Below are 24,352 nucleotides of genomic sequence, written 5' to 3' on the forward strand. Positions count from 1 at the left end.
GTTGGTTCCCAGTTCCCAGTTCCTTATTTGTTTGAAATTTCAGTCACTAACAAAGAAGAAAAGTTGACAGCTACAGCAACGTCAAGCCAAATTTAAAATGCCCCTGAACCCCAAAATAAATAATGGGGTACCCTGTATGATATATCGCTGTAATCAGGAGACTCTCCCCGTCAAGGCCGACAATAAATTTATACAATCAAAATCATCAGGATTCCGATATTATCATAAATACATAATGATGTCATAAAATCATAAATCATAAGTAACTGGGGGTACACACCCCAAAATCTGCTCTGGGCCAGGACAAATCATATACTCCAGGAAAGGGGAGGGTGTCCCCTACGAGATGCCACTGCGTCCCGCCCGGCCCAGAGCCTCTGCTGGGCACCAGGCACTCATGAGGGCATCTATGCAAAATCAAACTGGACAAAAACACGCAGAAAAAAAGTAACTGGGGGTACACACCCCAAACTCTGCTCTGGGCCAGGACAAATCATAAACCCTCGGAAAGGGGAGGGTGTCCCCTACGAGATGCCACTGAGTCCCGTCCGGCCCAGAGCTTCTGCTGGGTGCAGGGCACATGGGAGGGCATCTATCCAAAATCAAACTGGACAAAAACTTACAGGAAAAAATAAGTAACTGGGGGTACATGCCCCCAAATCTGCTCTGGACCAGGACAAATCATATACCCCAGGAAAGGGGAGGGTGTCCCCTACAGGATTCCACTGCGTCCCGCCTGGCCTAGAGCCTCTGCTAGGTGCAGGGCATATGGGAGGGCATCTATCCAAAATTGAACTGGACAAAAACTTACAGGAAAAAATAAGTAACTGGGGGTACACGCCCCCAAATCTGCTCTAGGCCAGGACAAATCATATACCCCAGGAAAGGGGAGGGTGTCCCCTACGAGATGCCACTGCGTCCCGCCCGGCCCAGAGCCTCTGCTGGGTGCAGGGCACATGGGAGGGCATCTATCCAAAACCAAAGCAGAAAAAAGCATACAGGAAAAAATAAGTAACTGGGGGTGCACACCCCAAAATCTGCTCTGGGCCAGGACAAATCATACACCCCCGGAAAGGGGAGGGTGTCCCCTACAAGATGCCACTGCGTCCCGCCCGGCCCAGAGCCTCTGCTGGGTGCAGGGCACATGGGAGGGCATCTATCCAAAACCAAAGCAGAAAAAAGCATACAGGAAAAAATAAGTAACTGGGGGTGCACACCCCAAAATCTGCTCTGGGCCAGGACAAATCATACTCACCAGGAAAGGGGAGGGTGTCCCCTACAAGATGCCACTGCGTCCCGCCCGGCCCAGAGCCTCTGCTGGGTGCAGGGCACATGGGAGGGCATCTATCCAAAATCAAAGCAGAAAAAAGCATACAGGAAAAAATAAGTAACTGGGGGTACACACCCCAAAATCTGCTCTGGGCCAGGACAAATCATACACCCCCGGAAAGGGGAGGATGTCCCCTACAAGATGCCACTGCGTCCCGCCCGGCCCAGAGCCTCTGCTGGGTGCAGGGCACTTGGGAGGGCATCTATCCAAAACCAAAGCAGAAAAAAGCATACAGGAAAAAATAAGTAACTGGGGGTACCCTGCCTAAAAACTTCTCTCGGCCACGACAAATCATATACCCCAGGAAAAAATATGATGTACTCTATGGGATGCATGTCTTTCCCAGCTAAAATAATGAAGAGTAAATAGGGCAAAATATGTAATTTGGGGTGACCACTACAAAATCTTCTGTGGGTTATGAAAAATCATTCACTTGGGTAAAGTGAATAGTGTCCTCCGTGAGATGCCACTGCATCCTCCCTGGCATGGTTTGTGGTCATATGGAACAGGTATGGACATCTATACACAACAACAATAATAAAGCTATGTAGAAAATACATGAGGAACTGTGGGTTTCCACCATCAAACATGCTTTGGGCACTGCAGGTCATACACCCATGCATTCTGGAGAGGGTTCCCACCCAATTCAGAACTTCTGGTGTCTGTATGGCACGAACAAGGGCATATATGTATTAGAAAATATAGTGAATATGTACAGGAAAAGAAAAAGGAAATGAGGTTCCCATCACAAAAGATGGGTTGGGCACCATAAAACACACTTCATTGCATCTAGGAGAGTGTCTTCTCTGAGATGCCATCCATGAATACTTTTGAGTGTCAGCTATGAAATCAGATCTTCAAGAAATCATTGTTGTTTAACCTGCCACATTTTCTTCTGTTGCCAATACCAATGGCTTTTTAAAACAATAATATTTGAACTGTATCAAGGTGAGTATGAGGGAAGACCGATACAAAAGTTTAACATAAAAAAACCCCATCAGAGATCATACACCTCGTCTTTCAACAACCCTTTTAAGGTTGTCCCAGTGTGTGTCTATATTGGAATTATATGTAAGATGTTTTCAACAATGTTTTGTAATTTTCAAAAGTTGTTTTTCAATGTTTTGTATTTGATTTTGTAAAGATCTTTTGTTTTTAAGATGTTTGTAAAAGACTTTGGGGGGGTATCACTTTTTTACCACCCTGGGCTAATGCTGGGAGGAAGGACAGGATAGAAATATAATAAATAAACAAATAAACAAATACATACATACATACAACCATACTTTTAGAGGTACTTTTTTGTTTACTATATTTGTTTACTATATTAAACAATTAACAAGTCAGTAGTGTTGTTGACTTGACTATTCAAACAGTAAAAGAAATAAGGCAGGACGCAGTGTCATCTTGTAGGGGACACCCTCCCCTTTCCGGGGGTATACGATTTGTCCTGGCCCAGAGCAGATTTTGGGGTGTGCACCCCCAGTTACTTATTTTTTTCTGCGTGTTTTTGTCCAGTTTGATTTTGCATAGATGCCCTCCCATGTGCCCTGCACCCAGCAGAGGCTCTGGGCCAGGGGGGACCCAGTGGCATCTCATAGGGGACACCCTCCCCTTTCCTGGGGTGTATGATTTGTCCTGGCCCAGAGCAGATTTTGGGGTGTGTACCCCCAGTTACTTATTTTTTCCTGTAAGTTTTTGTCCAGTTTGATTTTGCATAGATGCCCTCCCATGTGCCCTGCACCCAGCAGAGGCTCTGGGCCAGGCGGGACGCAGTGGCATCTCGTAGGGGACACCCTCCCCTTTCCTGGTGTGTATGATTTGTCCTGGCCTAGAGCAGATTTTGGGGTGTGTACCCCCAGTTACTTATTTTTTCCTGTAAGTTTTTGTCCAGTTTGATTTTGCATAGATGCCCTCCCATGTGCCCTGCACCCAGCAGAGGCTCTGGGCCAGGCGGGACGCAGTGGCATCTCGTAGGGGACACCCTCCCCTTTCCTGGTGTGTATGATTTGTCCTGGCCCAGAGCAGATTTTGGGGTGTGTACCCCCAGTTACTTATGATTTATGATTTTATGACATCATTATGTATTTATGATAATATCGGAATCCTGATGATTTTGATTGTATAGATTTATTGTCAGTCTTGACGGGGAGAGTCTCCTGATTACAGCGATATATCATACAGGGTACCCCATTATTTATTTTGGGGTTCAGGGGCATTTTAAATTTGGCTTGACGTTGCTGTAGCTGTCAACTTTTCTTCTTTGTTAGTGACTGAAATTTCACACAAATAAGGAACTGGGAACTGGGAACTAGGAACCAACTTCAGCGTCGTGAGCTTGAGGGGTCTGACTCTCTATAAGGCAACTTCCTATGTTCCTAAAAAGATGCTAAACAATCAATAATCCCCCCTCTTTCTACAGAAGGAAAGCGTTGTACGGCTGCAGAGAAGCCTAATAATGATGATGAAAAAAAACAGATTCCCAGCAGCAACTACAAACGATCGGGGAAGGGGGAAACACAGAAGGGCGGGCTTAAACGTCATATCTCCTCTCCACCAATCCCAGGACGTCTTCTACTTTGTTCCGTCCTTCCCCCGCTTTCTGATGTATCTCACACTGGCTGCTTACCTCGAGGCGGAGCCAAAATGGCGGCGAAGGTGAGTAGGTCCCTTGCTCTCGTTATACCCGCCCCCCGGGCAACAGGGAAGGCTTCCGGAGGTGCCGGTTCGTCTTCTTTCCCCCTCAAAGGAGGAGGGGTGGGGGTGCTATAAAGGCCATAAAGTACCAGGAGGAACATTCCAACATTATGGGCTTCTTACTCTTTTGATCTTAAGGAATTTTTGTGACGATGCAGGGTGCCTGAGCATGTGCAGAGTGCCTCTCCTGCGCCTGTTATTTAGGTGGGTCTCTGGGTGGTTTTCTGTATATTGGCCGATGACGATGATTTTGCTCCTAGTTGTTTAACAACAGCAGCCACAAAATTACTCCCATTTCCCTGTTGTGCGGCTGAAGTGAAGAAGGCTTGGGGTAACCAGGAGTGGATCTTCCAGAACTGATTATGGAGTTCCATTCAGTTCTGATATTCTTTTAAAAAATTCTTTTATACTCTTTTCTTCCTGGCTCTGGTTGGTGGATTTTGGGGTTCTAGTAAACAAAGTAAATCCCACACACCTGGAGTCTGTGGTTGCTTACTCTTAAACAACCCAACTTTCCTTCCTTCCCAGCTTAAGTGGGGAAATCAGTGCTGTCAAGTTCTTATGGAGCTGCTCTGAGTTTCAGGAGTGGCCGTGAGAGTGTCTCAGCAGATGCAGAGTGCATCTTCTGTGCCACTGTGTAACCTACCCCACTCTGCGCTCTCCCTTCCCTTCCACACCTTAGTGGAGAAATATGGCTGTTAACAGGAATTCTTAGAGCAGATGGACATTAGGGAGTGCTTATTATGATGGGGAGGGTATATGAGCATGTGCAGAGTTCCATCCCCTTCTGTTCATCTAAGTAGTCACACTCTGCTGCCTCCCCTATCACAAGCCTAGATAAGGATGATTTCTTTAGGTCAGGGATGGGGAACCTGTGCATCTAGATGTTGGACTACAGCTCCCAGCATCCCTTGTCATTGGCCATTCCGGCTGAGGCTGATGGGAGTTGGAGTCCAACAACATCTGGAGAGCCACAGGTTCCCCATCCCTGCTCTATTCAGTCCCAAGCCCGGGATGGCCCTTGGCATTTTAACAACAAACCATTTGAGGTGAGGAAGAGGGCTGTGGAACCTGCCTTTTTTATTTGCGGCTTCAGCAAGGGAGCACACACTCTTTCATCACCACCATCATCATCTTCATTGTAATTGTTACAACTTCCCAAGGAGCAGCAATGTTAGCCTGCTACAGGAAAAACAATGAAGTTTTGTGGCACTCTAAAGAATTTAATAGATTTCTTATAGCACAAGCTTCCATGGACTAAGGGTCCATTTCATCACATAAGAAGACAAGAAAAGCCCTGCTGGATCAGGACAGTGGCCCATCTAGTCCAGCATCGTGTCACCAAAGTGACCGTACACATCAGCAGCCTTTGGTGATAAAATAATCATTCAAATGTTGCTATATTAACAACTCATTGTAGTTCTTATCTAATCACATCTTCATAGTAACGTTTGTGTCTGTCTACCTCAGGCTTTCTTCTGCACCTCTTATCTCTAGCTAGCCTATGCCTCTTTTGGCATGGCTGGGAGGGGAAATCTTTCTCAGCAGCTACCTTTTTAATAATTCATCTTTTACTGTGCGGAAGACAACTTCAACTTCTGCCCTCCCCCCCCTTGCCCTCCCCTCATTTCTGCCATTTGCCAAAAAAATTCAACTGCACTAATTTTCTTTGATTCAAAATCACTCTTAGATCTACTTGGGCATCTGAAAATTTCCGTTATTAATATTATTGTTGTTAAGCAACAACAGCAGTAATAATAATCAGCAACAGCGCTGTGATGTCATCAGAGCTGCATCCTGATATTCATCTCCTTTTGATGTTTATTTCCACAGCAGAGTAGGAGAGGATTAGTCCTCAAGGATGCCAGCTGTACATTCAGGCATGCTTGTCTAAGCCTGGCATGCCAGCAGTCGTGTTAAGCTGCTGCTTTTCTCTGACAGTGCAATACTGTGCATGTTTACTCAGAAGTAAGTCCCACGTAGCTCAGTGAGGCTTAATCCATTGATCTTCAGTTGGTAGGTCGAGGCCCACTAACGGTTGGGGCCTGATCTAAAGTGGACCAGAACAGCAGTGCTACTACCATACAAATATATGGTAAAAAGAGAGAAAGAAATGGACCCCCAAATGCACGCTTGGGTTGAAGGGGGTTCCTAATCTGAAAAGGGTGAAGGCTTAATCCCTAGTAAAAGTGTTTCAGATTGCAGCCTGGAAATAAGCCCCATTTAACTCAGTGAAGTTTACTTCTAAGCAGACAAACATAGGATTACACTAAATCTTCCTAAAGGTGTCTTTGTTTTTATCATTTCTGGTATTAAACCTAATAAAAAGGGTGGGTTGTTAGAGCCTTTGTAAGTATTGCCTATATCTTTTGGTAAAACGTCTAAAAAATTAATGTACCCTACAAGTTAAAATGAGCATCAAAGGAGAAATAGTTCTAAAAGTCCCTAGCTTATTTCAGAACTACAGTTCCCGGAGTTCCTTGAGAACCCTGGATGACCAGTTGAATAACAAATTTATGACTACAGTGGAACTGATACCATAGTGCTTGTGTGAACAGCCTTCAAAGTACAATGAAGCTGTCAAGAGTGGAAGAATAATAGGATGATTTCCACCTACCAGCTCACACAATGTCAGTGTCCAGCATCTCCAAAAGACTAATTGCAGTATAAAATGACCCAGCACAAATGGCAACTGTGACTGGGAGGATAAAAGCAGTTTAATATTTTCCTGATGTGGAGGAGCAGCAGCTACCACTGAAGCGTCTCTCCCCTGCAGCCCAACAATGCTGAAGTCCCCTTTTACAAAGAGTTTGCTTGCTGAAGAACAGGTATAGTTTTCCTCTGCCTAGATGCTCTTTGCATCTCCCATTAAGTGTATGCCTTCTCCTCCTTGCATACTAAGCCTTGCTGACGTTTGGCATCTTTCACTGACTACTTTCTACTCTTGGTTTATGTTAAATGTCACTTCACACCTGTTGTTAAGGTAGGGTTACATTCTGATGTTTCCCATTAAACCACATTAGGAGTTGGCTTTCTATTGGTTGGCTGGTTAGGAAATGTAAAATAGGAAGCTGCCTTATACCGAGTCAGACCTTCAGTCTATCCAGCTCAGTACTGTCTACATTCACTGGCAGTGAGTCTTCAGGTTTTCAGATGGAGGTCTCTCTCAGTCCCACCTGGAAAAGCTGGGAATTGAATCTGGAACTCCTGTGTGCAAAGTATTACCACTGATCTATGGTCCTTCTTAGTGTGCTCATGCCTCCTTTGGCTATTAACTATATGCTTCAATAGGAAATAAAGGCAAATATAAATCCGTATGAAGGCTTGTGAGCAAACGTTTCAAGTAGGGAAAAAAGCTCCAGACCGCAGTCTTAAAAATATTGAGGCTCATGCTGAAAGTTAAAGGTATTATTATTATTATTATTATTATTATTAAAATTTCTGCCCTGCCCTTCCTCCCAGAAGGAGCCCAGGATGGCAGACAAAGGACAAAACACTAATTAAAACATCTCAAAAACAAAACATGTTTTTAAGATTTTTAAAAAAATATTTTTAAAAACAGCTTTAAAAACATTAAAAAGCAGTTCTAAAACAGACACAGAGTGGGATAAAGTCGCTATTTAAAAGGCTTGTTGATTGAAAGAGGAAGGTCATTGGTAGGTGCTGAAAAGATAACAGATGGGACGTGTCTAATATTTAATGTTTTCATTACATTGTAACATGTATCGTAAAACAAGTGGCACCTGCAACATGATAACTGCAGGATACTGGATGCTTCTGTTCAGGTAGACAGACAGCCATGCCTTTTCTCAGGATATTGAATGTTTGTGTCTATTCCCCCTAACAGTCGATCAACATTCCACAACCGTTGCGCTTGCCCAGTCCTCATGGGTCTGTTTTGGGTTTTCTTTTTAAATCACTTAATGGGAGAGAAACCCAAGAGTAGGTTGTACTTCTGTCAACCTTTACTCAAGCCTGTTGATACCTCCCTCTTGTGTTTGGACGGTGTCATTTTTGACTATGTAAGAATCCATTACTTAAGAGTGAGCTTAGTATTAGCATATAGCAAAGGTTGCAGCCTAGATCTCTCCTTCCTCAAGAGGGTTTGTACGCCTTCCAAAATCCTCAGTAATTTTGCAGTAATGAGCCTAGGAGTCATGCCCATTAATTTTGTTGGATCTACTTGGAGTAGAACTTAGTTAGATACAGTGGTAGTCAACTAAATCCTACTCTGAGTAGACCCATTGAAATTCATAAACCTGTTAGTCATGTCCATTAAGTTCAATGGGTCTAATCTGAGCAGCGCTAGTGCTAAATACTACACATTAATTTTAAAGTAATAATATTAATAAAATCTCCTGCTGTGGTGTTTCCTCTGTGGGACCGCAGGACCCACTAGCCCTCCAAAAATGGGTGCCTCTTCTGCCTCTAGCATGGCATTATTGCGCAAAGGTGTCAGCGTATTCATGAAATAGGAAGGAGTACTTCTCCATGTTTCCTGAGCCTTAAAGCCTTCTTGCAGTGGCACCGCTCCAGAGGAAGAAGAGGCTCCTTTACAAAGTAAGTGGAAGATTCTCCCTTCCCATCGCGGTGCTGGGTCCTCTCATCCCAGCTCAGTGCTGTGATGGGAAGAAAAGCCCCTCTACACCACTGCTGGTAGACAGAAGGGGGGGCTGGAAGGGCTGCCTGAACTTGTCTGCCTTTTGCCTGTCTTATGAGTGTGTGCTGCCATCTGGTTTAATGTGCACATGAATGTTTGCCTGCCTGAATGTGTGATATGTGCGTTGGCTACTTGGACAGCTCCCATTGCTGACATGTGGTCCTCAGAGAGTTGGCCAAACCTCAGTGACGCCCTCAGACCGAAAAAGGTTAGCTACTCTGTGGTTAGGTGTCAAACTCCTGTTTGAGCCCTCCCAAATGCAGCTGAGACAAAATGTCATCTCCTTAGGCAGGAACTGCCTGAGCCTTGCCATTTTAATTGGCTTTATCTGGATAAATCTTTCTTTTGAATAACTGCTTCAAAATAATTACTGGGCAGCGGACTGATGTACGGTAGCGTTCTGTTAGTCGTTGCGTAGCTGACTTCAGTAGACCTCCCAAAGCAAAGCAATTAGTGTCAGTCAAGAATCGAGCTAATTCCAAAAATCATGGTACAGTTCCTAGCCCTATAAGTGCTGTGGAACGTGTGCTATAATAAATACAGCTTCATTTAACTTTTTTTTAAAAAAAAATCACCCACACAGTGCTGCAGTTTCCAAGCATGTTTGTCATGTGGCAAAATAGACACTTGACAAATTTTGACATGACAGCGCACAAGAGCATAGGCTACCTCTTTCCTACAGCGACAAGGGGAAATGACAATAAGTGAAGTGTCTCTTAGACATATGGCCCACATCCGCACCACACATTTAAAACACTATTATACTACTTTTAACAGTAATGGTTCTTCCAAAGAATGCTAGGAAGTTTAGTTTGCAAAGAATGCAGAAAGGTGCTAGGAGACCCCTGTTCTCTTCACAGAGCTACAATCCCCAGAGTAGTTTAGCAGTCAGTCCTAATCAGGGGGAACTCTGGGGGCTGTAGCCCTGCAAAGGGAATACTGGTCTCATAACAGCTCTCGGCACCCATAACAAACCATACTTTCCAGGATTATTTGGGGGAAGCTATGACTGTTTAGAGAGCCAGTGTGGCGTAGTGGTTAGAGTGTTGGACTATGACCTGGGAGGTCATGGTTCGAATCCCCACACAGCCGTGAAGCTCATTGGGTGACCTTGGGCCAGTCACTGCCTGTCAGCCTCACAGGAAGGCAATGGTAAACCCCCTCTGAATACTGCTTACCGTGCAAACCCTATTCATAAAAAAAATGTACTGCCTTCAAGTCGATTCCAACTTATGGCAACCCTATGAATAGGGTTTTCATGAGGCTGAGAGGCAGTGACTGGCCCAAGGTCACCCAGTAAGCTTCATGGCTATTCATAGGGTTGCCATAAGTCAGAATCGACTTGAAGGCAGTCCTTTTCCATTTTCATGACTGTTTAAAGTGGTACGATGCTGCTTTAAATGAATAGTGCAGTTGTGGCCTTGAGCTTGCCACAAATCTTGCCTGCTTGCGACTTTGGAAGGTACAGGTTGCCAGGGGTGGGTGGCCAGGCAGGGAAGGTGCGTCCCGTGCTTTCCGTCCCTCAACCCATAAGTGGTTGCTTCTTTTTCATGCTGTCCCAAGAAACATGAAAAATGTTTTCCCCAGCTATAAATTAAATGTACAAGCCTCTCTCATGCACCTTAACATGAAAAGCCCAGAGAACATTTTGTCTTACAGACAAGTTCTAGATACAAGAGCTACATTTTTATCATACTTCATATTTAAATGACTAGATAAAATTTGGCTGAGAGCATTTTATCACTTTATAAGTCAGATTCTGAACATCTACCACATTTATCACACATGTGCCTTCTCCTGAGTTAATCATTTCATGCAGCTGCAGTCTCTCTAATACTCTTTCAAAGCTACTGCACATTAATGTTCAGTGACTTCAAAGTGTGAGAGTTAATTGCTCTAGGGGGGAAAGGCTATATATATTTTCCCCTTTTCTGCATGCTTTCTTTTTTTTAAAAAGTCACACAAAAGACAGGCCCTTCATAATTTCAGAATACAAAATACAGGTCTTTCATCACGTATCAAACATTTAAGTTTTGCCTTTTTCTTCTCATGTGATTTGTCTGCCCCTCTGTCTATTCCTGCAACACGGTCACTTTGCTTTGTTATCTTTTTCTGCTGTAGCTAATGTGAACCTATGTCACAAATGTGGAGGCTGTGTCCCTCCAAATGTTGCCGGACTACATTTCCCATCATCCTCTGGGCTATTCGCCATACTGGAGCTTATGACCACTTCACAAATAATGATCCTGGGGAAAGTGTTTTAAGGAAACAGGACTGCAGACGTGGCAGTAAGCAAGTGGCCTAATATCCAAATAGGATTAGCATGAATAATTTGAACATTTGTAATCTTTCCACTCAGAAAGCTTCCTGCTTACCACCACCAAGAAGGTTTATGCTTATTAAAATGTTCATGTATGCGTTTTTTGTAATAGTGAAGCTTAATCCAGACGGGGGTTGTTCCTCTGACTGGCTGAGTGGTGTGTGGCCTGCCCTAGATGGGGTCACATTCCCTCTGAAGGAGCAGGTTTGTAGTCTGGGGGTTCTTCTGGATCCATTGCTGTCGCTTGAGGCACAGGTGGCCTCAGTGGTGCAGAGTGCCTTCCGCCATCAACTTAGGTTGGGGACCCAACTTGCAACCCTATCTGGACAGGGATAACCTGGCTACAGTAATCAATGCTCTGGCAACCTCAAGGTTGGATTATTCCAATGCACTTTACGTGGGGCTGCCTTTGAAAATGGTTCGGAAGCTTCAGTTAGTGCAGAATGCAGCTGCCCAATTGTTGATGGGTTCAAGGCGCAAAGAGCATATAACACCTATCCTGTTCCAATTGCAGTGGCTGCCCGTACACTTCCGAGCCCAATTCACAATGCTGGTTTTGACCTATACAGTTCTTTACATCTAAGGACCCCAATATCTTCTGGAATGCCTCTCCTAATATGAACCTACCCAGTCTTCCTCTGAGGCCCTTCTGAGGGAGGCTCAGAGGGTGGTGACAAGAGAGAGGGCCTTTTCAATTGTGGCTCCCTATTTATGGGATCTGCTCCCTAGTGAGGTCTGCCTGGCACCTTCATTGACATCTTTTTGGCGCCAGGTGAAGAAGTACCTTTTCTCACAGGCATTTCATGTTTTATTTTAATATGCTGCCAAACCTTTCTGTGGCTGCATGGGGGTGCTGTTGCTATTGTTTTGTTTATTGTTATGTTTTTAGAGTGTGTTTTATTTGTTTTTGTTTTAACATGATATAAATTGTTTGGGGACCTTTGGGTATCAAGCAACTGATAAATCTAATAAATAATATTAATAATAATACTGTAGTTCAGCCTCTCCAAACCTTTGGGTCCCCAGCCAGCATGGCCAGTGGTCAGGAATTATGGGAACTGTAGTCCAGCAACATCTGGGGACCCAAAGGTTGGAAAAGGCTGTTTCCCAAATCAGCTGTCTGAAAAAATAATAACTTAATGGGTTTATCCTCTTTAATGGAATTAGCAGGTCAACAGATAGGTATTGTTGTTGAACTTGATCTGAGTTTTGATGAACAGATTTTTCCCTATTAAGAAATTAATTTTCTTTATTGTTTTCCCTCGGCCCCTGCCCCACTGCCAGATGGCAAAATGCGTGGCTGTTCCTACTGCCTTGGCAGGTGCATCTATCAATGTATATGCTGCATCTGAAGAGGAACCCAAATCCCGTCGTGTGAAGGCACATCAGGTATGATTTGAAAGGCCTCCTTTTTTAAAAAAAAAAATGAATAGGTGCAGCAAAAGGTTTCCTCTGAATTTTAAAAATTAAATAAATAGGTGCATCTAGGTGCCATGAAGGCCTTCCTCTCAATTTAAAAAAAAATAAATACATGCTTCTAGGTGCCAGGAAGGCTTTCCTCTCAATTTTAAAAATCAAATGAATAGGCGCATCTAATTGGGAGTGAAGGCTTTCCTCTCAATTTTGTTTCACAGGAAACAGAATTTTATAGCACAATGGAGGCATTCGAGTATAGTAAAAACAAAATATTTAAGGATGCTACATCACAGACCATTGCTGCTGATCCAAAAGGGAGAGGGACTGAAAAGTTAAGCTAATGCTAATGTGTGAGATAATACTAGAATAGAATTAAAAGCTGAAGAAAAGCATTCCTTTTGTTTCCAGTGATCAGATGGTGAATGCTGTTGCTTATGTAGCCAAAAGAGCACCACTCGCAAAGAGGGTGGTATCATTGGACTTGAGGAAAACCCAATAAGCACTGACCTTGCTCAGTGGCTACAGAATGCTGACTAACTGATAGGGTGGGAATGGGAAACCAGGGGGAGGGGGAATGAAACAGCTGGAACTCTGAACAGCAGCACTTCAGGCTGTAACACTGGAAAGGCTGAATTGCGATCATACTTACTGATCCTTTTGTTATGTTACGTTACAGTTTATTTTGCATTATTGCATAGTTTTAGAAAAGAGAAAACAGTAGTTTGTTTTCATCTTAATTTATTTAGGCATGGTTGTTGAAGACATCAATCTTGGTATGAACATATGAAGAGGGGAGCAGATTGAAGCAATAAGCCCCATCCCCGCCTCCACACATCCATCATACCTTGTTTGTGTACAGAACCTGTGTTTGTGTGCTCGAACATCTCCTGTACTTGCATTCTGGGACCCTAGAAAATGGAGGATCTTGGTTTGGGCAGAAAGAATGCTGAGCACATTCTGATGTAGGTGTAGGCGCTGTGTACAAGGAACACATGGAGGCCAAGGCTAGGTACTGCTGCTGTGGTCCTGCTCCCTTCTCCACGCATTCACTGTAGGATGAAGAAGATTTCCTCTTGGTGTTTCACCTCGCTTGGAGACTTAAAGCTTTTGACAATTTCCATTGATTCAGGCTGCTTTCACACTGCACTTTATTCCGTTACGCCGATGATTTCTTACCTGGTAATTTGTGCGTTATATTTGACCTTTCACATGACGTAAATGCCAGTTCCAGAAATCTAGTGGAATATAGTGGAAGTCTAGTGCTAATTTTCGTGATAAATAATACCAGAAATAATCTGTTTGCAAGCCTGCAAGATCGCAGGAGCTTTGCATCAGCTGCAGCCACTCACATGATAGGCACCCTGGCGTGCAGTGCATTCCTACCCTTTAGCCACGCGTCAATTTTTTTTGCCTGACAAAAATTGGACCAGTATCCCGGCATAGGCACTGGTAGGAGCATTCCCTTCCTGATTTTCACACACACACACATCCTGTGTCCAGACACTAACTCAGGCAGTGAATTATATGGGAACTGCAATGGGCATGTGTATAACAGGTGAGGGATGAAAACAAGGCGCTGTTCAGTGCAGCAGTGTGAAAGACAGTTATGCAAAAAGCCGGTATATTGGCTGAAAAAGCCACAGTTCCTTAACGCAACAGGTACTGCAGTATGAAAAGAATTTTAGAAATTGGAACAGAAGCGCTACTATATTAATCTGTTAAAGGTAACACAATAAGCCCCACATCTGAATGCAGCCTATGGATCCAAGCCACAGCAGTCATGTTCAGCAAGGTGTTAGGTGTGACTCATAAAGTTCAGGGGAAAGCTGTGGGCGTACAAAGGTGAGCCTTCCCAACTCCCCCACAAAGCAGATGGGAACGTACACCATCAGTAGCACTGCGCAGGGACAATGTGGATTGCATTAGGCCAGGGGTATCCGAGATGGTACCTTCCAATATTGCTGGACTAAAGCTTCCATTATCCCTGACCTTTGGCTATGCCAGCTGGGGTAGTAGGAGGTGGCACCCAACAACATCTAGAGGACACCACGTTGTTTCAGATCTACCTGCAGTAGAGCGGTGGTTCTCAGACTGTTTTTTGGGGAACCCTGTGGTACAATAAAATGATCAGTAATGGCTAGCAAGCTTCACTGAAAGACTGCTTGTCTGCTGCTGCCGTTTCCCCCTGCAGTTTACAGTGGAGTTCTGGATGCATGTGAAAGATCACTCTTGGTTTATCCAAGGGAGGGTGCTAGCTGAGCTGAGCATACACCCTAGAATACATCTCAGAATATTATACTGCATGCAGGTGAACTGTTGTAGATGTGCAGGGCAGAGCTTGGAAAAGTTACTTTTTTTGAACTACAACTCCCATCAGCCCCAACCAGTATGGCCACTGGATTGGGCTGATGGGAGTTGTAGTTCAAAAAAGTAACTTTTCCAAGCTCTGGTGCAGGGGACCTCAACAGCTATGTTGAACTGGAAAGAATTCCCTGAAAGTAGAATCCATTGCATTAGATGACTTAAATCCAACTGACTGTGTGTGTCCCTGATGATCCACACCCATATCCATGTGTCTAGGTTGGCTTACTAGTGCTTAGCAGATGCCAGTGCCTACTTAAGTGCAACAGATTTTGGATCTGTCCTTGTAGCCAGTGGATGACAGCATCTGGTGTAACTGTATATGTAGATCAACTCTTCCATTTATGCACGTCTCCTACAGCATGGGCAGATTTTGCTGGATTAAGGCAATGGAAAAGATAATCTCATTCCAAGGATATGGAGCATCTCTCCATTTTCATTGTTTTCCCACAACTAGCTCAGCATGACTTACTCTTCTTTTCCCTCCAGCTTCCTATTTATAATGCACCACCTCTGAATTCAAGATACATTGATGAAAAGCCTGGCCGCTTACAAACTGGGATTTCATCAGTAAGAAAGACAACAAGTTACTATGTCAAGGGGTGCAAGGTAAGAATGAGAGTTACTTTAGTTGGTCATGTTTAGTCATAAGCGTTCTATCAGAAGTGAGTGCTTAGATATACTGTATTTGTCAGTACAGAATAGCAAAGATTTCTATGGATGTATTCAGTTCAGGATTTCCAGTGCATTTCATATTCAGAGTTCTTCTTAGCCAAACTCTTAAGAACAGAAGTAGTCAAAAAGACTACAAAACTTCCCCCTGCACTAAACACACATTGGGAATGTTGGACTGAATAAGTCTTGTTTACAACCATGGAAATCTTTGCTTGCTTGCTTGCTAGCTTGCTTTGGCAGACTTGGACTTTAGAAGTTGCACTCTCGGTAGAGGAAAGTTAGAAGTAAGAATGAACAACGTTGCTGCTTTAGCTTTGAGTTCTGTAGTTGCTTCAACCTTTTTTATGCCAACCAGTCAGGCATTTCTCCTTTATTTTTGTTGTATTCCAAAGCTTGGAGGGTAGTGACCTCTTGTGGTGTAAATTCAAAATAATTTTTTTCATTACCAAGGGTTTTTTTGCTCACAAAAAGCTTGTATCATGAAACACACCAGATATATTATTTTTCCCCAACAGTGTCCCAAACTGTATGCTTCGGTTGCTATCTTACAATATGACTAGATATAATTCTTCATTTTATTATACTGTATTTTTAAAAGCTTGCTTTGTTTCCTTTTGTAAACCTCTCTGAGAGCTTTGGCAGAAATAAACAACGGAGCAATCCAGAAGGCATGGGGAGGGAGGAACTGAAGGCAGATGAAGGTGGGACAGTGAGGGTTTCTTTTTTTCCCTTTAAACATTAGCCCTCTTATTGGAATCAGTGGGAGGGAAGTAAATGTAATTTGTCAAGATGGTGGACTGAACCTTTCAAAATTGCACTGATTTTTTTAGTTTCTTAGAATTTGTGAGCAACCCAGGTACGAGATTGTTAGTCTTAAATAAATAAATCTGATACATAAAAAACATACCTAAAAATTTGATGTTGATGCCTAAGAATGTTGACATTTTCTGGTGGTGCAAACAAATGTGGTGCATGGAAATGGCTAAATCGGACAACCTCAGACACCATATAAATGTAACTTTGTGTTGTAACTGTTGAGTAATGCAATGGAATAATAATTCTCTGTCAGTAGTTACGATGGAACGGAAGAGAGACATTTATTTGTGTGTGTGTGTGTTTATTTAAAATATTTATATCCCATCTGTTTATCTGATAATAGGCCTCCGAGACAGCTGACAATGTGGAGAAATTAGTGCACAATAAAATAATAAGATGCTAAAGAGCAGATGGTTTGGAAAGGCTAAGTTTCAGTATTAGTATTTGTGGCCACGATCGAAAGCTCCATGCGACTAGTTTTGTATGCCGAAATGGGTTTGGACTTGTCAAAAAGTCCCCCGCCCCATCCCCCAAAATTTAAAAATGGTACTCCACACTTTGTTCAAAACTGTAAAGGAGTCTCATTGGCACCTGGTGTGTGGCGTGGGGATCCGCTGTTCAAAGGGGACATACCCAGAATTCTTCTGGACCCGTGTAAAGCTTTGGGCACATCTAGTTAATCCTTCATCCAATGTCAAGAAAAAAGCATACACTAACCCCAAAGAGATTTCCCATGTGTGGTGGGCTGATATCTTGACCCCAGATAACAATTGCATCTGCGGTGTCAGAAGAAGTGTGCTTGACAATACCCAAACACGCAAAGCCAGAAAACACTTATTCAGAGGAGGTAGGATGCTGCTCTTTTTGACCTATCCCTGACCATTTTTCTATGAAGAAACGATGGAGTGTTAACTACGATTGCTGTAAACTGCCCAGAGAGCTTCGGCTATGGGGCGGTATACAAGTGCAATAAATAAATCAATAAAGTACCTCAATCTGCTAACATTGGCTGGGGTAATAAAGACATCCCATTGCATTTCTGGGACATATTGTGCCCTGGGTAGCATTTTGTTTCTAGAGGGAAAATAGTAAGTGGTAACTGGCTGAAATCTGGGAAAGTTGTATGGATGCCAATTTGTGACCATGTCCTAGGAAGACTACCCCGTAAGTCTACTTATGAGTAAATTGCACACTGGAAACGGCAATGGGGGAAGCTTATGTCCCACAAAATTGGATAAGGGAATAGCTTTTTAGATCCCAGCTATTTGAGTATGCAGGGGACGAGCTGATTTTTACACTGCCTTAATCCTTCCAGTGTTGGATGAGTTGCCATTGATAATGCATCGTGTGCCACAGCATGACTTAATATAATCTGTTGTGCTTTCCCTATCAGAATAACTTTCCTTTGTTAAAGAGTGCATCAGTTTCCTATCTAATATGTTGTACATTGCCCTTGCTATGACTGCGTCACCAACGTGGCCCTCACAAAGGCCGTCTCTGGTACCTACTTGCTGAAATTAAGTATTCTGTTGGTAGCCAACAGAAAAGGTTGAGGTGTATACATGGCTGTGGAGGCCTGTTTGGTGCCCATATAACAGTTTCTCCAGTTTGCAAATGTGCCCACGGGTCCAAAAAAGATCAACCTCAGTGTGATGACGAAATTTGCACCATTGCGGGTGGAACATGTTAAAATATAGTGCCTGTTTGTTTCTTATATGCATTATACAAATTGGCCACAGACCCAGGAAAGGAACAGCACAGTGGGAATCTCCCCACACCTCCTGCTACCTAAGATGTGATCATTATGACAAACCTATAATTATCACCTGTTAGACCATTGGGGAGGGTGCATAGCCTCAGTCTGGCACTTGGTTGTCCTGTGCCCTGCCTACATGTGTGGAGCTGTTATTGCTGACACAACTTATCAAATGTTAAGCCAAGGATGAGAAATCTGGGGACTCCAGGTGTTGCTAGACTACAACTCCCAACATCCCTGATCATTAGCCTTGCTGGATGGAGCTGATGGGAGTTGAAGCCCAACAACATCTGACTGTGCCACAGGTTCTCCACCTCTGTGTTAAGCAATGCAAGAACAATGCACACATACCGTAGACAGCTGAGCAATCCTCCCCCCCCCTCCACCAGCACCACTTTCTGCTTTGCAATTCAGTCTTAATGAATTTAAGGTGTTTCATTATAAAATCAGGAAATTTTCCAAGCTACATTTTTCCAACTTTTTGTCGCTGTGATTATTTGATAAAAGTTGTATGTTTTAAAAAACAACAACATCACATGGAGAAAACTGTACTTTATTCTGTTTGTGCAGGATGCTTATCTCTTTGTCAAAAATGGAATAATATCATCTATACAGTTTGGAAAAGGTGTGTGAGTATGTGCAAAGCTTAAACCTAGACTTTCCTTTGTTCACTCTTGGCCACGCAAATTTTACGCCTAGTTAAAATAAGGAGACATCCAAAATTTTCTCAAAATTATATTGCCCCACTGTAAATGCAGTTCAGTTAACAAAGTTTGAATTTGTATATAGATTTCATTTCTAAATGCCATTACAAAGTCTTTTAAAATAATGTTCAAGCATGGCAAATCTTGCTTATTTTTAAGATGCATATGTTTATCTGAAGAATCCACCTCCAGAATTCCTTCCCAAAGTTGGTGTGATTACAGTTTCAGGACTGACCGGGCTTGTCCTCGCGAGGAAAGGTAAAATATTGCATGCCCTTAAGTTACTGTGCATGCAATGTGTTATTTTGTTAAGAAACAATGCTCTATGAACAGAATAGTTCACATGCAGGCAATTTCCCTTCTTGGTGAGCAGCCACAGTAGCCACAGTCATGCGAGGAAGAATTAGTTGTTATAACCAGGAGGTGCATTGATGCAGCCAACAGCAACTTCCCTTATGTTAGGAGTGCCCTAACATTTCCTTCTGCAATCCTAGGCATGTGCGTGGCCAATGAAGGTACACAGCTCATACAGGGCAAGCTTCCTAAGATAGCTCTCTAGAGAACCAGTTCAGGCACAGTTACAAGAATCAGAATCAGGTTTACCAGAGACTTAAACTGCGTGTGTGCATGGTCGCCCAGGACACACCCAGCTAAAAATTAATGGGTTGGATCTAACACTGCTCTTCCATCTAGGAAAGAGCCTTCAATCCAGTGGAAGCTCCCATGAGCAGAAAGGAAGAGGTGATTCCCCCCCCCCAGATACCCCTGTATTCCCCCCCCAATCTACTCCAGACTATTGGGATGCATGCTCACCTGAAGTACCTCAGGTGAGCAGCGGTAAGGGGGAATAACTGAAAATCACCTCCTTCTGTTTGTGAGATCCTCTGCTGAAGACCCTTATGTTTATGGGACAGGCTCCTTCCAAGAGCTAAAGATCACTCACTCTTGAGTTAAATGCAGTGTCTACAAGCAAGCAGAGTGGGCTGTGTGCTGCACACATTCCTAATATTCAATCCAAAACTTGTTTGATGCTCCCTTTTTCCATTCCCAATAATGCCAGAAAAAGCTCTGCTCTGCTTTTGCAGAGTTTAGGATAAGCAGAAGCTGTTACTTCCTCATATGCTTTTATGTTTCCTTATGTTCCTTGTTCTCATAAGTAAATCCAGTTGATTTCTGTGGGGCTCCCCTCCAAGTAAGAACTTTTCAGGATTGGGAGGCCTGATCGACTATTTTATGGACTTTCCCCCCACCCCTGATATTTAGTCGTTATCTACTTTGGCATGACTTCCACAGAGAGAGGGACCGTAGCCCAGTGGTAGGAACACCTGCTTTGTATGCAGAATGCTCCAGGCTCAGTCCCTGGGATCTCCCGTTAAAAAGGTTCAGGAAGGAGGTGATGGGAAAGACCTGAAAAGCCGCTGCCGGTCAGAGTAGACGATTGTGCACCAGTATGCATCTGTAAGTTGGACACAAACTAGAAAATCACAAGGGCAGGTGTGGTGGAACACGCAGTACAACCTAACATCCTATCTGTAATGGCATCCAAATTTGGATGCTTGTGGAAGCCTCATTCTCACAAAGAACAGAAGAGGCAGTAAGCCTATGTGTGGGCAGAGTGGTTGCTTCACTTGATTGAACACTCCTCCATATAAAAATATCCCCTATACAGTGAGAACTAGAGAAGGGTTGTAGCCTAGCCTTCTCTGTAGGATTGTCCCTTTATGCTTAATGTTGCTTAAATCAGAGATGGGCAACCCATGGCTCTCTCTGGTCTACGAGACTTATCATCCCTGACCATTGACCGTGTTGGCTGGGGCTGATGAGAGCTGAAGTGCAACATCTGGCTCCCAATCCTAGGCTCCCAATCCCTGTCTCAAATAGTTGGTTTTGTTTTTTCTGCAGGATCTAGATTTAAGAAAATTTCCTATCCTTTGGGACTTTGCGCATTAGGCATCTCTCTTTGCTATCCAGCACAGTCAGTAATTGTTGCAAAGGTGAGTTTTTGTCATGCTTCCCATTGTTTTTGTCTGTTTAAGAATCTCACCTCTAGTTAGTCAAACTTGAAAATTTTAAATGGAAAAAGTCTTTAAAATTTGAAAACCTGTAATAGATTGTCATCTATAATTACAAAGTTTTTCTTCCACTATTGGCTGAATCACACAACTTGTTGAAGAAGTCAATTAGCCTTGCCTACGCTAGAATATTTTTAAAACTGGTTGTTCAGTACAATAACATTTCTAAAATTAAACTAGGTAACGGGTGGAAAGGTTTATGCTGTAAGCCATAAAACCTATGAAGCAATAGGATCGCTATGGACGAAAAAGTCCACTACAGAAGTTCCACTTGCCCAGGATAAACCTCAGGTAGGCTCTTTTCCAAGAACCACTTTTTAGCGACACAGTCTAGGTATATTTCTTTGATCCATTTTGTGTTTGTGAGTACTTACACAAAAACAATAATGTTGCAGTTTGAGGCCTTTGAAACTTCTAATGCAACAGTTTTAACATGCTATGGTAGACTGGTTTGGAGAATGGAAGGTTCTCTGCATATGTTCAGAGACATTCTCCTTTTTGCTATGATTTGTTTATTAGCATGCTGCTAGTGGTGTACGTGGCACTTTGCATAGCAATATAAGCAAAAGATAGGTCACCAGCCTGCAGAGAAGGTCTGTAGCCCGGTCTTTGAATGTAGAAGGTCGCAGATTCAATTCCCGGCATCTCCCAATAGGACTGGAAAAGACTCCTGTCTGAAACCTTGAAGAGTAGCCTTTGCCAACCTGGTGCCCTCCAGGTGTTTTGGACTGCAACTCCCATCAGCCCTAATTAGCATGGCCAGGCTAGCTGGGGTCGATGGGAGGTTTAGTCTAAAACGTCTGGAGGGCACCAGGTTGGTAAAGGCTGGTGCAGACAGTACTGAGCTAGAGGGAACAATGATCAGACTCTGTACCAGGCAGCTTCCTGTGTTCCAAGAGGCTTTCAGTCTAAATTTAGAGAAGAGATACTGTTCTACTAAAGAAATCTTAGTTGATGCAAGAATGTAAGAGAAGCCCTGCTGGATCAGGCCAGTGGCCCATCTAGTCCAGCATCCTATTCTCACAGTAGCTTACCAAATACCTGTGGGAAGCACAAAAGCGGGAGCTGAGGGCAACAGCACTCTCTCTGCTGTATGAAATCTGCATAAATTTAAGGGCCTAGGAAGCTGCCTTCTCCCAAAGCAGTCTCCAGCCAGCCTAATGTGGTTTCCTCTGACTGAACACCTGAGCAGCTCTCCTGAGTTTCGGTCTTTCCCATTAGCTGCTCCCCCGCCCTAACTCAGGCTAGGGAAGCTTTGGCCCTCCAGATGTTGCTGAACAACAACTCCCATCAGCCCCAGCAAGCAGAGCCAGTGACCAGGGATGACAGGAGTTCCGCAACATCTGGAGGGCCAAAGGTTCCCCACACATGGGGATGCCCAAGGACTGAACCCTAGGCTTCCTACATGGAAATGCATTTGCACTACTACTGAGTGACTGTCCTTTCCAGGTGGTGTCACAGCAGGCACTACCATGGCATTCCTCCCAATCTGAGAAAGGAGGGATACCTCTTTCAAAATGTCTTCTGTAAGTACTCATATTAAAAAAAAAAGTTAACTTTTTTTAAAATAAAGAAATCTGTGTCCTGAGTAATTGGTGGCACCTTTTCTTGAAGTCAGTCTAATGGATTTATTTATTTTATGTAGCACATTTATTTATTGTACAATTCTGCCTTATTTTCAAAAACAGGAAGTTCCAGGATCAGGCCATAGTGTCTCAGAAGCTCGTAAACTAGCCCTTGACTCAGAGAAAAGAGTGAAAGCATCAGAGGTGCAATTTCATGCAGAGAAGATGCTTCCCCAGACAGATTCCACACCTCTGATAGCTGAAGCAAAGGCACCAAGTGTCAGATCAGGTATGAAATTCAAGCAACCCTTACTACCCGCCTTATAGGAGGATCTGCTCGTTTTTTTCATTAACCAGGGTCGCTCCTGAAGATTTGAACTGACAGGACATTGCCAAACACACACACTTTAACACCCGTTTTTATGCTTGACAGATGCTTTGAACATACCACAATTTAAACCGGACCCCTGCCTCATGGACCATGGCCAGTCCAGCCCAGAAGATGTGGATATGTACAGTACCAGAAGCTAACAAACTCCCCAATCTTTAGGATGCAGTAATGATGGGACATTAAAATGAGGAAAGTTATGCAGTTTGTACTTTCTATGGTGGTATTGATCAGGTCGTTCCTTAGCCCTTCCTGTACAGCCAATGGAACTGCCCTTCATTTCCAGCGTATCATTATTTTTCTACTATTTGCTGCCAGAAAAGTGCTTACTAATTTTTGGAAACATAATTGCCCACTCAATCTGAAGAGCTTAAGGCCTTCAAATGAGATTGTCATTGTCAAGTTATCAATTAACATAAATCGTATCAAGAAACACTTCTGCTCAGATGATAAAGTGACAACTAAAGCATTTAAACTTACTTTCTTTGAATTTATTTCCAATCCAGGCAATGTTGCTAATAATGTGGCCTTTAGAGTCTTTCTGTCATTGAGAAAGAAGTGGGTGGGGGACACACTGATAATTAGAGTTTATGGGAAAAGGTTATATATTATATATAACTTGTAAAATCTAAAAGTATTTTAAATGACATTCCCAAAATGCTTGCTGTGGAGACATGACAGTAGCCGTACACAGCAGAAGAATATGCATCTCCTTTCTGCAGTCCATGTGTAGTGGCTAAGAGGGAATTTGCGTAGCACCTCTATAGAAAGATAGATAAGCTGTGCCCAAAATTATGAACACTAAGGCAACAGTGGAGAACCTTTGACCTGGGGGTCTACCACGCCCATTTGGCCCGCCAGGCTGTTTCGGCCAAGCCACACCCACCCGCCCTGCACCAGATGTCATATATGATATTGGTTATAGGAGAGGTAAAGTCGGCTGTGCACAAAAAGGGGGGTTGTGAAACCTGTGGCTCTTTGCAGGCCCCGAAGGTCAGCTCTTCTATGGTGTTTGCAAAGAGTGTGATGCACAGCACTTTGAAGCCCTAATTATCAGCTGATTGGGTTTCAAAGCGCTGCACAGGGCTCTCCACAAGCCCCAACAGTCAGCTGATTGGTGGTGCTTGCAGGGAGCCCTATGCAGTGCTTTGAAGCCCCAAGAATCAGCTGATTGCTGTCATGTCTTGTGCTTATCACCACATACAACGTCTGAGATAACTCCCCTGCTATTCAGTCTGTTGTGCAGTCTGATACAAAACCCTGCTGTTTAACTAAGGGCCACTAGCTAGCAGATCTCATTTACATCTTGAAGCAACTTTATCGCTGAAGTGTGATGGCTCTACCAAATTTTAATCCAGTTGTCACAGTAAAACACACACACACAGTTTTACTTGTAAGGAAAAGGAGGATTGCAGATGTGCGTGTCTTGAACTGCCAACTTGCCTTCTGCGGGGATCTGTCAGGAAAGATTTGTTTCCATATAGCAAGTGGTCTCATATCACCCGAGAACATGTTCTTCATCCCTGTGTAGCCTTTCCTGCTAAGTGATGTTAAGTTTCTAATAAAATGCAACAATCAGATTTTGCACACAT

At 43.5% G+C, this 24,352-nt stretch overlaps 1 protein-coding gene across 5 annotated transcripts; it reads left to right on the forward strand.

Annotated features, from left to right (window-relative positions):
- Positions 1–3,884: 3,884 nt before the first annotated feature.
- Positions 3,885–23,235, forward strand: APOOL (apolipoprotein O like). 5 transcript variants are annotated; one of them, XM_061598681.1, is made up of 10 exons: positions 3,971–3,988; positions 10,809–10,975; positions 12,292–12,396; positions 15,274–15,393; positions 18,602–18,656; positions 18,895–18,993; positions 20,638–20,729; positions 20,988–21,098; positions 22,496–22,661; positions 22,806–23,235. In XM_061598681.1, the coding sequence occupies exons 3-10, from the start codon at positions 12,292–12,294 to the stop codon at positions 22,901–22,903; spliced, it is 846 nt and encodes a 281-aa protein (XP_061454665.1). In that variant the 5' UTR covers positions 3,971–3,988; positions 10,809–10,975; the 3' UTR covers positions 22,904–23,235. The 5 variants fall into 5 exon arrangements, with proteins under 5 accessions (XP_061454662.1, XP_061454665.1, XP_061454664.1 ...); XM_061598678.1 differs by lacking the exon at positions 10,809–10,975 and having other exon boundaries at positions 3,885–3,988; XM_061598680.1 differs by lacking the exons at positions 3,971–3,988; positions 10,809–10,975 and adding an exon at positions 4,011–4,231.
- The last annotated feature ends 1,117 nt before the right edge of the window (positions 23,236–24,352 follow it).

Source organism: Rhineura floridana, chromosome 16, assembly GCF_030035675.1.
Source record: "Rhineura floridana isolate rRhiFlo1 chromosome 16, rRhiFlo1.hap2, whole genome shotgun sequence".
NCBI classification, from domain to species: domain Eukaryota; kingdom Metazoa; phylum Chordata; class Lepidosauria; order Squamata; family Rhineuridae; genus Rhineura; species Rhineura floridana.